The sequence below is a fragment of the Papio anubis genome, chromosome 10 (genome assembly GCF_008728515.1).
Source record: "Papio anubis isolate 15944 chromosome 10, Panubis1.0, whole genome shotgun sequence".
Classification (NCBI taxonomy): Eukaryota; Metazoa; Chordata; class Mammalia; order Primates; family Cercopithecidae; genus Papio; species Papio anubis.
The window spans coordinates 112753521-112773002 of NC_044985.1; the positions used below are offsets into that span (position 1 = coordinate 112753521).

A 19482-nucleotide genomic window follows, 5' to 3' on the forward strand; every position below is an offset into this window, starting at 1 on the left:
AAGAAGTCAGTCTCTCTGGGTCTCAATATTGATATCTGAAAAATGTTTTAATAATACCTGCTGTTTAAATAAATAATATGTAAAAATGCCCAAGTCATAACCTGACTTGTTAGCTCTTCTCTTCCTTATTGAAGGAAAGAAATCCTTGAAGCAGGCTCCCAATTGTAACTTATTTTACCCATAAGAAAGGTGCTGGCCTGACAAGAGTGACTTAGAAGAGAGACTGCAGAAACATTTTTGTTACTTACCTGAGCTAAGCGTGCCTTGCACCAGACACCAGCCGAGGGCCTTCCCTCACTTGAAAGGCTGGAAAAGATGTCAAACTAAGGGTTCAGACAGCCTCAATAGGTGGTGACATTTAGTGAAAGGATTAACATCTCTACACTTAATTGCCTTCAACTATAAAATAAAGACAACGATAGCTCTCTCTGTATATGGTTTTTGTGAGGTATAAAGTTAGGGAATGACAGTAAAAAGCTGAAAGTGTAATACATGGTAAGTACTCAATAAATGCTCACTTCTCTTTTTATCTCATTTAAATCTTACGTGACTTAGGCTCAACATTTAGATTGCGACGTGCACAGAGGAAAAGAAGGAGTGAAAAGAATTTTCTGATTAGATAGTGGGTGCCTAGGAAGGGATCAGAAAGAATCGCTGGAATGGTCCATGGGAAATTTAGCATTTTGACTTCCTGGGAAGGGGCTCTGATGGGAACGAGCCACTCTGGGATATGTCTTGCGGCACAAGCGCTAGGGGTGAAATATTCCTTGTGGCTGCCTCACCAAAAGCTGGCCAGGGAAGAGGCACTATGTCCTCTAAATCTGAGCTGAACCTCAATCTGTTGGAAAAGTTTGAGGCCCAACCTAGAAGTCCAAAAGGCCATGTGGAAAAAGCTAATCAGGGTGGGAATAGCTCTGGAGTGTCTGTGGGACATGTAGGCACATCACAGGCTTTGGGATCAAGTGTGCTGAGTTCAGACTTAGCTCTGCTTCCGAGTCATGGTGGGCTTCTGCCAACTTCCTTAGGCTTTTGCAACATCAACTCTTTACCCATAATGAGTAAATGATAATTCCTACTGTCATAAGATTCTCTCATCTTAAATGAGATGATGTATTTTGGGGGTCACGACCTTGTATATATGCTCAAAACTCTTAGCTCTTATTATTTTGATTCCCTCAAAACTCTCTTCTCTCTTTAACCCTCATCCCCAGCCCCTACCCATGGGGGAGCCTAATGGACCAGCTAGTACATAGTGCTGAGCCGGAATGAAATGACTATTATTCACCATCTTGTATCTAATTTTCTCTCCAGGAACATATACATGGAGGACCTACAGAAGTATTTTCTTGATTTCTTTTTCTAGTATATTCTGAGTTTATAAAGAAAGCCTGGAACATATTACTCCAAATCCCATGTCCTAAATGCTTAAATAACTCCTGAAATAGCCTCCATTGGATACTCGATATATTATAGTGTCAGTTGGATTTGCCTAGAAACAAAGAGACAAATTTTAGCACTACCAAAATTATTAGGTTGAAAGGAATTGCAAAGCTCGTTATTTTTTCAGAGAAAAGGAGAAATAAAAAGTTTTCCAAGTCCTCTGACAGGAGCCCATTTTGGCAAAAAAAAAAAAAAAAAAAAGAGGTAATTTATAAAAAGGATTCTTTAATCATAATATAACAAAGTCTGACCTTTAGAAAAAGAAATTAAATAATCGGTCTGGAAAATAATTTTTAGTAAAAATTCTCCCAGCTGCACAGAAGTTCTTTGGTTGCAGGCCAATTGAATGCTGGTATGGGCTTATCTTAAACAAAGTGGCATTGAAGCAGCTTTTTAAATGCTGGCAAAAGATGTTCCTTCACAGTGAGGCAGGGAAATAGGATTCCCTCAGTGTGTTGCAGAGGGAGACGTAACCACATGACCTGGATCTGCAAACGCAACGTTGCACCACAGTCCCAGCATTATTGGCAAATCCCAGATTCTGGCCTTCAAAGCCTTCTTCTCTTTGTGATGTGGAGATTTTAGCTGGATCATCACGCTGAGATGCCTGAAAAACACCAATTCCCCAAGGAAACAAGGGACACCATGAGAGGAACTGTGGCATTGGCTTAGACCAGAGTTGGCCCCGTCTGGGAAACTTGACCTCAAAAGAGTTGGCTAATGTCATTACACAGAGAAAAGGGCCATCCTGCGGACTTGAAACTTTCTTATTTCCTTCATTCTCAAACTGCTTCCCCCTCATAACCTCATTTTCCTCAGCAGACAACCCAAGCCAGTGGTTGGCAGACACCAATGCAATAAACGGAAGCAGCTATGATAGAGAAATGAAAGACGACAAAGGGCAAGTTCAGGGGAGTTTCATCTTCTTGTAATGTGGGTGTATTGAGATCCATGTTCATTTTATTTCATGAAAAATTTTTCAAAATTAAGTAATAATAGGCTTCAAAGAAACTGTCTGCTCTGTCCTTGATAACCCAACCACAACCCTGGCTGGCCAGGAGAAACCAAACCCAGACACTGAGGGCTCCCAAAAGGGGCGGAGTGGGGATTTGGGAATCAAACAACCTGGAGAGAAGCCTGCGGTGCCCCTCTAAGCTGTGAGCCCTGAAGCAAGACTCAGCATTAATACCTGCCTTATTGTAATGGGGCAAGTTGTGTTCCCAGCCACCCGGATTCATGTGATGAAGCCTCAGCCTCAGTATCTGAGAATGCAGCCTTATTTGGGAATAGTGTCATTGCAGATATAACTAGTTAAGATCAACTCCTAATCCAATATAACTGGTGTCCTTATAAAACAGGAAAATTTGGAGACAGACAGACGCAGACACAGACACGCACACAGAGGAGAACATGATGTGAGGATGAAGCCAGAGACTGGAGTGATATACCAGAAGCCAAATGCAATCAAAGATGGCTAGCACGCTCTGGAAGCGAGGAGACAGGCATGGAACAGGTGCTCCCTCACAGCCTCAGAGAGAATCAACTTTGCCAGCACCTTGATCTCAGCCTTCTGGCCCTTAGAACTGGGAGACAATACATTTCTCTTCTTTATTTTCATTTTTTTATTTTTCATTTATTTATATTTTGAGATATAGTCTTGCTGTGTTGCCCAGGCTGGAGTGCAGTGGCACAATCTCAGCTCATTGCAACCTCTGCCTCCTGGTTCAAGTGATCTTCCCACCTGTTTCCCAAGTAGCTGGGACCACAGGCATGTACCACCATGTCTGGCTAACTTATTTCTGTTTTTTAAGCCATATGTTTAATGGTACTTCAGTACAGCAGTGCCAGAAAACTAATCCACTTACATACCTGCCGGAGTTGTTCATGTTCAACACTTTATTCCTTACACAAGCATTTACGAGTCCCTGTTAAGTGTCAGCCACTGGGATGGGTTCTGTGAAGGAGGATCAGACTGTGGTTCTCACCCTCTCAGGCTATGCAGCTCAATACAATAACCACTAGTCATATGTGGCTACAGAGCATTTGTGCTATACAGGATAAAATGTATCCTCAATTTCACACAATACAAGAAGAATAAAATATCACATAAGTAAATTTTATATTGATCATGTGTTGAATGGCGATTTTTTAAACATATTGGGTTAAATAAAGTCTGCTGTTAAGATGAACTTCATCTATTTCTTTTTAACTGTTTAATCAGGTTGCTAGAAATTACACATGTGGTTGGCAACATAGAGCTATTGGACAGCAGAGCCCTGGGAGCTCTCGGACTAGGAATGAGAGCTTTACATGGAAGCGGTGGTGGGCGTGTCTTCACACGACTGGAAGGAAGAGCTGAATAAGCAAAAGTGGGTTCGTTATGTGATGTAGGAGCAGGGAATGCCAAGGTGAGTCCAGCCCTTTGGAGAAATTGAAAAGTGCTCTTCAAGGATCATGGATACCTGATCTGACAGGTATCCATGGAGGTGTAAAAGAAGAAAATGAAAACCCCAACACAGGCGGCATTGACTGAACACTCACAAGGCACCAAGCCCTAGGCTAAATGCTTCTTATATATTCACTCCTGTAATTCTCATTGCAGTTCTGTGATTTAGGCATCATTTCCCCCATTTTACAGACGAGAAAACTGAGGCCCAAGTTGTTAAGTTCTTTGCCCAGAGCAACGTAGGCCCAGGGTTTGAAACTGAACCTGGAATTTCAGGTGAGAGGCAGCTCGTGAATATTTTTTTATAAGCAGGTTGCAGTGTCTTAAGCCTGTAATCCCAGCATTTCAGAAGGCCAAGGCAGGAGGATCACATGAGCTCAGGAGTATGAGTCCAACCTGCACAACACAGTGATACCTTGTCTCAAAAAAAATTATTCATTATGATAAAATATAAAATTAGGGAAGGGAATCTAGCAGGGAGGGAGGTAAAATGTTAATTAGTTTCTCTTGCAGACAAGAAGACGACCAGGAAGGATTTTTTTTTTTTTTTTTTTTTTTTTTTAGACGGAGTTTCACTCTTGTTTCTGAGGCTGGAGTGCAATGGTGCAATCTCGGCTCACAGCAACCTCCATCTCCCGGGTTCAAGCAATTCTTCTAGCTGGGATTACAGGTGCCCACCACCACGGCTTGGCCAATTTTGTATTTTTAGTAGAGATGGGGTTTCTCCATGATGGTCAGGCTGGTCTCCAACTCCTGACCTCAGGTGATCCGCCAGCCTCGGCCTCCCAAAGTGCTGGAATTACAGGTGTAAGCCACCGCGCTCTGCTGCCATGAAGGGTTTTAAGCAAAAGTCTGAGGTAATCACATTTGGGTTTTAGAACAACAGGATCTCTAGAGGCTGAGAAGAATGGTGGAGCTAGAGGCTGTGTGTTCAGATTCCTTGCTCAGAAATGGAAGAATAAACCAGACAGATCCCTGTTACTACGGACTTTGAAGGATATAGCGCCCTCAGGAGGCATTTTCCAGAGAAAAGACACATGTCACACATTCAGAAGATCTGCGGGCACAGAGCTGGTTCCACTGAAACTAAATTGTGGGTAATGCTGGGTAGGCCCCTTCCTGCCTTCTTCGGGAGTTCTGTTGTTTGGCCTCAGTCCGTCCCTGCCACGACACTTCCAGGGCTGGGAAAGCGTGGTCGCTGGAAGGGCTGAGACAGAAGAAGAAATCAATGAGACATCTGCCCAGGATCCCACCTTGAGAAATGAGAGTGATGCCAGGTTTTACCTTCAGGTTTCAGGGCTTTCTGGCGTGGACTTTAGAAAGCTCATCCCTGGGTTTCCCCAAAAAGGATTTTATCTCTTTTTCTGAGGTGCCTGATGTGTGGGCTGTGCCACAGTTTCTCTCAAGAGTTACAGAAAAGAAATATCACTAAGGAAACAATGATTTTGATTCTTTAAAAAGCAATTTTCATACAATAGCATTAAGGATGTGATGGGCCAAAGCTCACCATTGTTTTGATTCTGAGGGTTAGAAGTAAGACAACCACCACTGCAGTGAGATTAGATGATTTTTCTCCAGAAGATGACCTTCGAGTCATCAATGGCCCCATGGAGGTCCCTGGAGCTCCCTCTGACCTGTTTGTGAAGCATGCATCTTCTGAAGTACCCAGCCTTTGATGTGTTATACATCCGAGCTTCAGTCCTGATTCTGTCTCTGACTGGCAGTACAAACTTTGGCAAATGTCTTAACTTCTTTCAGTCGAGATGCCCCACTCTTATAAAGCTTAACACAGTGGCTGGCCCATCATGTGTATGTGTTCAAAATGTGAAATCCCACCTTTTTCCCATCTCCTTAAGCACAGACCATGTGGGTTAATGATAGGCAATAACAGAAGAGGAAAAAAAGATCAACATCTAATCACTTTTAGGAAAAATAATTTCAATGTTAACCAAACACTCCTGGAAAAAAATACCCTGAGTACCAATATATGGGTCAAATGCATGCCTGCTATTTCTAAGGTAAACTGAGAGAAACGCACACCATCTTGGGAGATAATTACACAAAGGCACTTCTCTTGGCTGATGAGTTGCCAAAAGTTTCCTCTTCCTCTGATCTGATGCTTCCTCACCCCACTTTCCAAGGCACAGGCTCTGCTAGAGGAGCTTGAGGTGGTTTCCAACAGCCAGTTGGCTATGTTCACTGTGGTCCCTTGGTCAGGGCACAAGCTACGTGCATTCACCCTCAGAATGTCATACATCATTCCGATGGAGCTAACATATTGTAAATTGGCAGTGGAGCAATGCAATCACAATAGCAGATCTGAAAAATCACAAAATACTGAACTTTAAATACAAACCAGACCACTATAAATAATTGTCATAATTGTTTTACTAGATGACTTGATAAGTTATTGAGCTTCTTAAGGTGATCTACAATAATGCTGGATCTTGATAATTTAAGAAAAAGAAGAAAAAAACGCAACTAGTAGCAAAGTGAAAACTATTACAGGTTGGTGATCAGAAAAATAATTTCAACTGTTTCAACAGCTGTTTTATGAGAAAAAAGAATACCTCAGTCATTTTTAGTTTTTGTTTTTTGGTTAATTGAACCAAACATTTATACAAACTAAAAGGGAAGATGTATATAAATTATGGATATTTTAAAAGAAGAGGGCTTGTATTACTTTCAAGACTCCAAATCCTAGAATTACATTAACCATCTGTTGCTCCATTAAGAACCCATTTTAATAAATAAAGAAGAATGGCTTGAAACTAGCACATCAAAGCCACAATTTCAGTCATGCCAACTTCCACTTATGCTGAAATTACACTATATCTAGTAAATTGTTGTTTTAATATGTGAAAGCAGTGTTTTCCCAAGTAGGCAATACTGCCAATACCAATGTTATTCATCCTATTTATTTGCTTATTAAAATAAGCATAAAATTTAAATTTTCGAGGTTAAACCACAAACTCATAATTAGTTTTATCCAAATTAATGAGGTTTTACTTTCAGTACTAAATTCTAGGAAAAGCTACTGCAATGAAAATGGGAAAGGCAAAAAGATAATTTGGCAGAAGGTTGACTAAAGGTTTAATTCCATCTCAAGCCCCCCTTTAAGATGTTTCTCTACTGATAATACCATCTATGTAAAGATAATCTAATGATGAACATAATGAAATGTGTTAGATTTTGTTTTCTGTGGAAAATTGGAATCAGAACCACTCCATTCAGACCTATAATGAGCTTTAGTCTTTGTTGTTCCCAAATTTACATTTAAAAATGACCGTAGATGAGGCCTGGCACTGTGGCTCTCGCCTGTAATCCCAGCACTTTGAAAGACCAAGGTGGGTAGATCACTTGAGCCCAGGAGCTCAAGATCAGCCTGGGCAACAGAGTGACACTCGGTCTCTGAAAACATACAAACATTAGCCAGGGGTGGTTCTGTGAATGTATAGTCCTAGCTTCTTGGGAGGCTGAGGAAGGAGGATTGCTTGAGCCCACGAGGTGGAGTCTGCAATGAACCAAAATCGTGCCACCACACTTCAACCTGAGCGACAGATTGAGACCCTGTCTCCGAAAAAAAAAAAAAAAAAAAAAAGACTAAGACTATGGATGGATACAATGCATTGTTATCAACTATAAGTCAGCACGTTGTCCAATGCTCTTTTGAACTTATTCCTCCTATTTACCTGAAATGTTGTATCTTTTGACGAACATCTCCTCAACTCCCAAATCCCCAGCCCCTAGTAATCACAATTTTTCTCTCTGCTTCTGTGAGTTTGACATTTTAAGATTCTACACATATGTGAGACCATGCAGTATTTGTCTTTCTGCGTCTGGTTTGCTTTACTTCATGTCCTCTAGGTTAATCCATGCTGTTGCAAATGACAGGATTTCCTTATTGTTTAAGGTTGACTGGATTCCCCTGTAAATATGCACCGCATTGTCTTTATCCATTCATCCTTTGATGGACACTTAGTTTGTTCTCACATCTTGGCTATTGTGATTAGTGTTGCAATAAACATGAGAGCGCAGAGATCTCCTTGACACATTGATTTCCTTTCCTTTGTATATATATCCAGCAGTGGAATTGCTGGATCATAAGGTAGTTCCTCTTTTAATATTTTGAGGAACTTCCATACTGTTTTTCATAATGGCTGTACTAATTTACATTCCCACCAAAAGTGTGCAAGGGTTTTCTTTTCTCCACATCCTTGCCAGCACTTGTTATCTTTTGACTCTTTGATGATAGCCATCCCAACAGGTGTGAGATGATATCTTATTGTGTTTTTAATTTCCTGAAAATTGCTAAGAGAGATTTTAAGTGTTGTTGCCAGAAGAGATTACGTGTATGTGAGAGAATGTATACATTAATTAGCTTAATCATTCCACAATGTATACATACTTCAAAACATAATTTTGTACACTATAAATATATACAATTTTTATTTGCCCATTGAAATAAATTAATTTTAAACAATTAATGACCTTGGATGCAGCCAACTCTTGGCTCTTCCTTGAAAGTGGGTATCTCCTTAAGTGTTTCTCTTAAATTTTGCTCCCAGAGGATAAAGAACGTTCTAGAATAGCAACCAGGGCCATGTAATGACAGGTCTTTTATCAAGCAGATCTCAAATGGTATCATGTTTTATTTCACAAACCTCAGAATGTTTTCAAATAACCCAATTTCAATATGTATGCTTAAAGAAATGAATACATCCTCATTAAGAAAATATATTATCAGGGAGGCTGAGATGGCCAAATTGCTTGAGCTCAGGAGTCTGAGACCAGCCTAGACAACATGGTGAAACCCCATCTCTACAAAAAATTTAAAAAATTAGCTAGGCATGGTGGCAGGCACCTGTAGTCCAAGCTACTCCAAAGGCTGAAGTAGGAGGGTCGCTTGGGCCCAGGAGTTTAAGGCTACAGTGAGCTGTGGTCAAGCCAGTGCACTCTAGCCTGGGTGACAGAGACCCTATATCAAACAAAAAGGGCATACATATATATATATATATATATATATATATATATATATAAAATATATGTGTGTGTGTGCATATTTTTAAAAAGGTATAGGTATAAAAGTATTGGTAATTATTGGTAATTCATTTACCAGAACATTCCAAAACAAAAAAAAAAAAAACCACTTTCCCCATAAGATTGGGTCTTAGATTCAACAAAACGAGTTTATTTGCATATGTCCAAAGTAAGATGGTTCAGATTTTTCTGCTTCATAGCAATTTGCTTTTACCCATCCAGATGTTTTTCTTTCTAAGCTTGGGTTTAAGCATCATACATAGTTTTCTTCTGGTGACTATTATCAATTGGTGCCACTTCAGAAGGAGCAGCACAAGTTCTCAAGCCAGACAATGTATCCCATAAAATTATTCCAAGAGCCAAATCTTGGCATCTCACAGGAAAATTTCTTGAAGATCAATAAGATTCTGGAATAAGATTAAGATAAGAATAAGAACCTCTGATGCTTACAGGAATCTTCACCTTCACTCTAGTTTAAGGTGTATCTGGGAGATGGAAAGATACTTAAGAAATTGCTTAAGCTATGAAGAAGCAAGTTGTCATCAAGTCCTACCTGACTGAAAAAGAATAAATCCATAAAAGGAATTTAGGGTAATCTGCGGTGTTCCACAATCTGGTCTAATTTTGTGTCAGTGGATCACCAACCAAAAATGTGTTCTCTGGAATTCAGAGCACATATGCTCTTCCCTTCTAAAACGTGAGAAAGTCTGAAAAGTGTCATGTAAATAAACACCTAAGGCAGAAAAAAAAGAGAAGGCAGAAAGAAGGAAAGAGGAAGGATGAAAGAAGAAACGGAGAAATGAGAAAAAGTAGGAGAGAGTGCATAAGGAAAACAATGTTTTCTAAAGTATAAATTTGGGGAAAACCCAGCTGAATTCACATGCTTTATACTGTCAGAAAGTAAAAACACTCCCTCCCAACATACTCTCTCTTCTCTTTCAGCGACAGAAATGAACAGGAACAACCGCATGACAGGAGTGCTGAGATCTGCTAAATGCAGGTGTCTTAAAATGCAGCATCTGTCTGCTTCCCTGGGATAATGTTCATTTTATTTCAATCATGTGGCATTGAGTATCTAACATTGTTTTTCTATGTATAATCAGCCATAATTTCCTTTTGGAATTAGGTAAGGGGCAATGTTTTTCTTCAATAGCCATTTGCTCACCTTTGGAGAACTGAGCAAGGGAGTCGCTAGGATACCTTTCGGGGTTTCAAGACTCTGTCCTAGAACTTGCAAATCGACAAAACACACGGTGATCTTTCCTTCCATCTGTCTATCCCTCCATCCATCCTGCCGGCCAGCTAACAGAAACTAAATGAGTTCCTCCCAAGTACCTGGTCCTGCCATAGGAGCTGGCAATAAACGTGAACAAAAGAGATAACACCCTCATCTCAAAAACATTGACATCCAAGGAGTTTAAACAGACATTTACATAATTATACAAATAAATATGTAATTAAAAACTGCAATGAACGACATGAAGGAACATGACAAGAGGGCATAGAATCCTGTAACAGAAGGACTTGATTGAGAATGTTAACATTTTCTCAGAAAAACAAAACAAGCAAAACAGGCATCTTGATTTTTGTAGAAGTAGAAAAATTTGTCAATTTTTGCCTATAGCCGTTAAAATACTTAAGCAAAACTTCATATTATGTTATCTGGGCTCAAAAAAATTCTTGGGACTTTGCTTTTAATACTGTTGGTGTCAAAAATACTTCAAAAATGAACAGCAAAGAATGCTTATTTATAACGGTTTAGTGTGCTACTTTCAAATAAACTAGAAGGTTTTAAGAGGAATAGAAATGAAAAATCCAAAAGAGGTAGACCTTGTCTTGACAGAGCCACAGCCCTGGACCAGAAGTCAGAAGTTTCTAGTCTCATCAATCATGCCCTAGCTGTGCTACCACGGCCAAGTGATGTAACCTCTCTTGGGCTGAGTTTCCTCATCTCTGAAATAACTGCTATGCCCGCCTATGAGGTTCTTCTCAGGAGCATCTGAGTAAGTACTTTGTGGTCACTAGCATAGAAAACATAGTACAAAAAGTGGGCATACAAAGTATCAAAAAATAATAATGCAGCGCTGAATCACCCTTCAGAGAGGAATTAGGATTGGCCATCCCAGAAGACTTCATTAGCTATTTGGAAAATATCATTGTGTATCTATCTTTAAATTGCTGCCAATAATCCCAGGCAAAAACTCATGCCAATATTCTCAGAGCCAATTACTTAGCACGTCACACTTGGTAGTCTGAAAAAACAACAACAACAAAAACAAACTAGCAAATGCTTCCTGCAATAAATAAACATGTGTGCACTTAGGATTCAACTTAACTTGTACTCAGTGAGGAAAAGGGCACTGTTGAAATACATGCTGGCTGTTTTTTTCTCTTTTTTTTTTTTTTTCTTTTTCTTCTTTTTAAATATATATTCAAGGACAACAGAGAAACTGAAATTGGGAAAAGTTTGACCTGAGAGAACTGCCATTTCAATCAGAGGAGTTAGGTTATAATTCTCGCTTGAATTCATCTCTTTATAACAGGCACCTATACTTTTACTTTGGAAGCCTTTATATTTGTTATTGATTCCATGAAGGGCATTGCTCAAAAAACACAGGCTCCATGGTCACCTGTCTTGCTTGTTTAATAGGGCCATTCTGAGATGTCACAGCCTGGAGGAGACATTCTTTAACCAGTCCCATCAGAAAAAAAATGACTCAGTGTTTACCTTCCAGGATTTCAGTATAGGTTCTTCAAAGACATACATGAGATTTTTGTAAATAGCAATCATCTGCAACGTGTTCTGGAAGACTCTGCACTGAAATAAACCCACCTTACTAAAGAACTATTTCAACTGTTGCCACGTCACCATCTCAGGGGCATGGAGAAACTAAAAACAAATTGAGCATTTAGAAAATAAAACTAGATTTTTAAACACAATCAAGGAATAGGTTATTTATGACACGGTTTAAAAATATTTTTGATACAACTACTTGATCTAATTTGTTCTTCATGTTTTCATTACTTGAAAGAGGACGGACACATAAAGTATGAAACTCCTCAGCTTTATTAATGCAAACATATTTTTATTAAAGAATGAATGCATTTATGCTAAAGAATAGCTTACATATGTTGTAAAGCAACAAGCATATCTTCAAGAAGTGAGTCCTCTTCAATATGACTCCATGCTTATTCTACATGCCTGAAAACTGGGCCCACACACAGGGGCACACGTACACGCACACGAACGCAGATACGGACACACAGATATGCAGACCGAAATGCTGACACCATCGCTCCCTAGATTGGATTAGCTCTCATTTAAGGCTTCTTAGGTGCTGCAGTGCCCCTAATATTACCAGGATTGAAAAGAGACATTTAGGAAGGAGCAGCATGACTTGGAAAAGTAGTCATCTGCTCTTGGCCTCCAATGTATGTATTTTAACAAATACTTACAATTTCATTCTATGTTGACTCTGTGTTTTTAATGTTTAAAGAACCATGAAACTGAGAAATCTCAGGATTTTTTTTTTAGCGAGAACTTCTCATTCAAAATTTTAAAAAATGGGCAATTCTGACCCTAAGATATCATCGATTTTATGATAACGCAATAAGATTTCCCTTTAGGTTAAGATGATGTGGGTTCTCTAGACAAGCCAAGATTATCTCATTCTCTATCTAAGTGCGATGCTGAGTGATGGAAGCGAGGCTTCCGTGGTGATACCAAATTGGATTTGAAGCTTGCCATCAAGGATGCATCGGACAGGACCATTCATTAAATAAGTTACCATAAATCTCAGCTGGATAAAAGGAGAGCTGACATAGAGTGTGTTCACTTGTTGGTCACTCATTACCCTTTGTCAAGGCTTCTGTTGTTGGGGTTGTTGTTCTAAACTCCTGGTTTGTTTGACTGTTTATTTCATTTGCTTGATTGTTTTCTTCCTTTTGGTGTCCTGCAATGTATGTTGAGATTCCATCCCTCTAGGGATGTGAGAAGGGAAAGAGGGTGGATAGGGCAGCAGGAGGGAAAGGGAAGGGGTCATTAGTAATTGCAAGTATTCTAAGAAAATAGATGAAGTGAATACAATAAGAGGGTACTACTTGGTATATTTATGTAAATAAAAGCATTATCTGTAACTGTGAATTAACTGCCAACTATCAGGTTGTTAGTTGTAAAGCTCAATAAAGGCTGTGCTGATTTGCATACAGAGGAGGGCATCTGCCCTGGGAGGGGAACAGAGATATTCCTTCCTCCCTGTGACCAGCGTCCCCATCAGCACCTTGCCCATCCCACTAGAGATCCCATAGGTGCCCCTAACATTCTTGTGGAATTTCATAAGGCAGACTGGAATGGCCCATCCAATAACAGCTGCAGAGTATTTGCCTGAGAGTGGTGAAAACTGGCATGGAGCTCTCCCACAGAGAGGCATTGGGAAATGAGAAAAACAAGAAGAGAGTCTAGAACCTTCCTCCCCATCCACACTCCCACCCTCCTCACAGTCACAGCAGCAGCAGGTTTCAATGTAACGTAATTACTTTAATGATACATTTCTTTAGATTTAGAATTGCTCTTCTGAATTTAAAAAGCTTGGTCAGCCAATAGTTTGGCAGTCTTTTCATCCCAAATTTGAAACGTTGCTTACTCATCTATTCCCTTGAACTCCGTGACCAATGCTGCCTTTGCTGAAGCGTCTCAAGTTCATTCAGCCGTCATCGGATTCCAATTCCTGGGAAACCTCTTCGGAGGAGCTGTTGCTGTGGATCCGCCCGTCACTCTTCATACTGTGGAAAGTCTTCCTGAAGGCCTCCATCATGGCGTGGGCCAGTTTCTTGGCCTCGAGCTTGCTCTCGCACTCCACGGCGTGGCAGTCCATCTGGTAGGACAGGTCGTCATTGATCTCCCTGTACACCCAGGCGAAGATGTTGGGGCTCACGTTGTGGTCGGCGGTGCAGTAGGCGATGCGGGCCACCTGGAAAGTATCCATGTGCACTGTGGCCTCCCCTTTGTGGTCGAGGTGATGGAGCCACACTTGGAATGGCCGGATTTCCAGGAGGGCATTGGCTGGAAAGACATCCTCTCGGGCTAGCGTGTGCTTCTTCCAGAGCTCAATGACCGGCTTTTCTGTGCAGCCTGACAAAAATTGCATGCCAGTGGTGGAGACTTTGCCCAGGTAGGTAACCTGCAGATGCAAGAGAGGAAGAAAAGGGAGGCATCAGCAGAAGGCTCTTTGTTCTGATAGACTTGAGTGAGTAGGTGTTTCACACAGTCACGGTGTCACAGTGGGAAGGTGAACACACTTCTTTCTTGCTCCCTGAAAGAATAACTCATCAGAATTTCTATCTTTTCTAACAAGTTGCCTACTTGGCAAATGTATTGAAATTATTTGAATAGAGTTGGATTTTAAAATCTAATTTCTAGAGAACTACTCTCCCTCTCCTTACTCCTTTTTTAAACCCCAATTAAAATGAAGAGTGTGATCTTTTACATAACTTGTCATTTCTTTAACATCATAAAGTCACTCAAAATTTATTTTCAGCCAAACGCACACAGAATTGAATAATATGAAGGAATCAAAAGGACACTGCGTTGGAAAAACAAAATCTTTATTTAACTTATCTCCTAGCCTGGGTCTCTTTCCAAATCTCTCAATGTTTGATTTCACTTAGGCTGCCTGCTTCTAATGCCAAGGACGCAAAAACTGTTCTCTTGAAATTATGACCTAAAGCATGATAGTTTTCCTTCCCAAGATAATTTTTAAAAGTAACAGCAGTGCCCAGTTGTTTTTTAACCTAAACTGTTTTTGAACTGATGAGCATCTGGTGATCTGATTATCAACGAAAGATGTACAGATGAATTAAGAGTAGAATGCTGGCTTATCACTTAGCTAGATGGCAGTGTGAAAACTAAGAAGAATAATTCCAAAAGATTCAAATACTGTCTTTTTAAAAACTTGTTTATAATATGCCAAGAAGGGATTTTCATTCTTTCATTGTTTTATTCATCCCACAAAATACATAGAATTACTATTATTGGAGCATAGGCACTATGGGGAGGCATAAGATTTAAGAGATCATCTAAGAAATAACATGAAATAGTATATACTTACATTTAAAATTAGTGACACAAATAGAAACACTATGAATGCAAGGAGAGAAAGACCAGAAGAAGGTCCGTGGAAACAGTGAGAACTGAGAGGGGACATTCGGTCACAATGATGCCAAACAATGTTTCTGTTTACTGGGACAATACAGGCCACATATAAAAAATTAAAACACAGAAGTTAAGTACTATTGTATCTTTGTGACAAGAGTAGTCCCTTTAAGAAGGTAACTTTTTAATAAAGATGTGTAAGGGTGGTACATCACAGAAGTATTTATTGGGACCCTCTTATACACAATGGCAATCTAACACCTAGGCATGGGGGTTGCTATGAAACTGGGGAGGGCTGAATATCCACAGGAAAGAAATAATTGAATATTCATTCAGAGGACAGTCTTTGAGGCAGGTGAAGTTGAGGTTTAAATCCTAGCTCCACAGTTCACCAGGACAAAACTCTCAACCTTGACACATGCACAGCTATGACTATGATGTAAGGCAGGCCATGGAAAGGGCAAGAAGGGGAACAGCAAAGTACCGTGAGTGTTCAGTGGAGGAGGCAGTGGCATACTGAAGACAGAAGGCCTCAGGAAGAGGCATTGGATTTCAAAGCATCGGCCTCAAACTACACAGGAGCCCACCAAGTCAAGACGGCTAAAGAGGAGGAGGGAACAGTAAAGGCAAGGCTGCAGTAGAGAAAGTCTCAGCCAGCTTGGACAAAGAGGCTGTGCTAACCTGAGCACACATAAACCCATAGCCTAAGACAGTCCTGGAGCAGAGGCCATGTAAGAGGTCCACGACCTCTGGATAAAAAATAGGCTGACCTTTGCGGGATCGCCCCACATGCAGTCTGAGGAATTGGGGCATCGTTGCTCCTGCTGGAATGCCACTGAAGGGCTAAGGTCCAAGGAGTGCCTGGATGTGATACAGGCTGTGAACTCAGACTTTCCTGATGCCAGGAAGAAAGGTGGATCAGGAGGCCTGACTGATAGCAGAAACACAGCCAGGGGATAAGGGTGGCCTGGATTAGGAACAGAGGCAGTGGGAAAGGACAGGAGGAGGCAGAGGGAATAATATTGCAGGACGAAAACTAACAATACAGGGTGAGTATCCCTTAGATAAAATGCTTGGCACCAGAAGTATTTCAAATTTCAGCTATTTTCAGATGTTGGAATACTTGCATATACATAATGAGATATCTTGGGGAGATAACCTAAGTCTGAACATGAAATTTATTTATGATTATGATTCATACATAGCCATTAGTTTTACCTAATATTTCAAATCATTTTATGCATCAAAGTTCATGAAATTGAGCCATCAGAAAGCAAAGGTGTCACTATCTCAGCCACTCATGTGGACAATCTGTGAACGTTTGGCACCAAATAAATTGTGGTGTTTATGCACCAAATAAATTGTGCATAAACAGAAAATGTCAACACATTTAAAAAGGCAGCCCACCCAATGGGAGAAAATATTTGCAAATCATATATGTAATAAGTAATTAATATCTGGAATACATACAGAACACCTAAAAGTCAACAACAAAAAGTAAAAAAACCCAACTTAAAAATGGGCAAAGGTATCCACAGTGGACTGAATAAAGAAAATGTGGTACATACATACCATGTATAAATACTACTCAGCCACGAAAAGAACAAAATCATGTCCTTTGCGACAACATGGACATAGCTGGAGGCCACTGTCTGAAGTGAATGCAGGAGCAGAAAACCAAATACCACATGTTCTCAGCATCCAAACTCTGCACCAATCAGAACATTACGAGCTGTCACCCAAACAATTTAATACGAAGTTACCCTAGCCATCATCCTATTATCCTATTATCAGTTCTACTCATAAGCAGATATTATCGGTTCTACTAATAAGTGGCTCACTCAATTTATATATACTTATTACAACGGTTCTACCAATAAGCAGCTATGATCAGTTCAACTTATAAGCAGCTATTATCAGTTCTACTAATAAGCAGCTTACTCAATTTATATATACTTATCACAACACAAGAACCTCTCTGACTACTCTTACCACTTGTTTACTCACTTATAAGTAGGAGTAAACATTGAGTACACATGGACATAAAGATGGGAACAACAGACACTAGGGACTACTAGGAGGGGGAGGGTTGTGGGGGTGAGGGTTGAAAACTACCTACCAGGCATCATGCTCACTGCCTGGGTAACGGGATCATTAACACACCAAACCTTGGCAACACACAACTTACCCATATAACAAATCTGCACTTGTACCCCGGGACCTAAAAGTTGAAAAAAGGCTTTAAAAAATAAACTTTCTGTATGGCAATCCCTGGGGGGAATAATGGGCAATGGAAATTAATAGATATTTTTTGAAGCCAAAAAAAAACATGAAAAGATGCTACCATCCTTAGAAAAATGCAAACCAAAACTACAATTAAATACCACTTCACACCTGTTAGGATGGCTGCTAAAAATACAAAAATTAGCCAGGTGTGATGGTGCGCACCTGTAATCCCACCTACTCAGAAGGCTGAGGCAGGAGAATTGCTCGAAACCAGGAGTCAGAGGTTGCAGTGAGCTGAGATCACATCACTGCACTCCAGCCTGGGTGACAGAGTGACACTCTGTCTCAAAAAATAATAATAATAATAATAAATTAATTAAAAGTAGAATTACTATATGACTTGTAGTTCCACTTCTGGGTATATATATACCCCAAAGAATTGAAAGATGTATATCAAAGAGATATTGTACACGTTTATAGCTATACTATTTGCAATAGCTAAAAAGTAGAAGCAATCCAAGTGTCCATTGACAGATGAATGAATGAACAAAACATAGTATATACGTATAAAGGAATATTATTCAGCCCTAAAAAGGAAGGAAATTCTGACAGATACTACAACATGGATGAATTTTGATGACATTATCCTAAGTAAAATACACCAGCCACAAAAAAACAAGTACTGTATGATTCTATTTGTATGAGGTATTTAGAGTAGTTAACATCAAAGAAACAGACCAATTAGAATTGTGGTTGTCAAGGGATTGGGGGAGGGACGAATGAGGAGTTACCGTTTAATGGATGCAGAGTTTCAGCTTTGCAAGATGAAGAGCGTTCTGGAGATGGTTGCTGGTGATAGTTGTGTTCATTATGAATGTATTTAATACCACTGAACTGTGCACTTCAAAATGGTTAAGATGGTAAGTTTTATGTTGTATGTATTTTACCACAATAAAAATAAATTAGGGGAAAAGGCATATGGAGGAAATTAACTTTAGTACCTGAAATGAGGTATATTTATTTTTACTATTCACCAAAACTAGAAATAACTATTTTTATGTTTGGTAGAAAAAAAATCCTGATTTCCTCTAAAGGCTCTCTCTCTCTCTCCGATATTTTTCTAAAAAATCGCATAGAGAAATATATATCATGACATAATTGAGAAATACTTCTAAAAATCTTTACTGCAAGTTGTAGATGATTCACTACAATGAAAACCAATTTCATAGTAGTAAAATTTTGATAACTAAGAGAAAATATCTTCCTCTTTATAAATATGTATTACTTATAAAATAAAGATTTTAAAAGAAATAAAGTTGTATTTTGGAGGTGTACTGGAGAGACGAGTGGAGCACAGATAAGTAGTTTAAATGAGATTATATAAATTTGAAATATATTATCTATATGAGATTATATAAATTCAAAGAAATATTGTTAACGGCCAGGTGCAGTGGCTCACGCCTATAATCCCAGCACTTCAGGAGGCCGAGGCGGGCAAATCATGAGGTTAGGAGTTTGAGACAAGCCTGGCCAATATGGTGAAATCCCATCTCTACTAAAAATACAAAAATTAGCTGGGTGTGGTGGCAGACACCTGTAGTCCCAGGTACTGGGGAGGCTGAGGCAGAAGAATTGCTTGAACCTGGGATTCAGAGGTTGCAGTGAGTTGAGATCATGTTACTGCACTCCAGCCTGGGCGACAGAACAAGACTCTGTCTCAAAAAAAAAAAAAAAAAAAAAAGAAATATTGTTAACAAGTTGGCACTTCTTAAAGAAATACAGGGGCTAGGCGTGGTAGCTTAGGCCTGTAATCCCAGCACTTTGGGAGGCCAAAGTGGGTGGATCACTTGAGGTCAGGAGTTCAAGACCAGCCTGGCCAACATGGTGAAACCCATCTCAACTAAAAATACAAAAATTAGATGGGTATGGTGGTGCACGCCTGTAGTCTCAGCTACTCAGGAGGCTTGAGCAGGAGAACTGATTGAACCTGCAGGAGGCGGAGGTTGCAGCGGGCTATGATGCACCACTGCATTCTAGCCTGGGCAACAGAGTGTGACCTTGTCTCAAAAAAGAAAGAAAAGAAAAGAGAAACATAGAAAAACAATGATCTGAATGGGGTTTCCTAGAAGTGGAATGGAAATAATTCTTTAAAAAGCATGTCCCTAAAAATAGAATGCAA

At 39.8% G+C, this 19482-nt stretch overlaps 1 protein-coding gene across 2 annotated transcripts in view; it reads right to left on the minus strand.

Annotated features, from left to right (window-relative positions):
* Positions 1-11975: 11975 nt before the first annotated feature.
* The window catches only part of PID1 (phosphotyrosine interaction domain containing 1), a 263057-nt gene continuing 255550 nt past the window's right edge, over positions 11976-19482 (minus strand). For both annotated transcript variants that reach the window (XM_003908040.5, XM_009183252.4), the window contains one exon: positions 11976-14106. In XM_003908040.5, the coding sequence (XP_003908089.2) occupies positions 13630-14106 (477 nt within the window). In that variant the 3' untranslated portion in view covers positions 11976-13629. The remainder of the gene's footprint in view (positions 14107-19482) is intronic.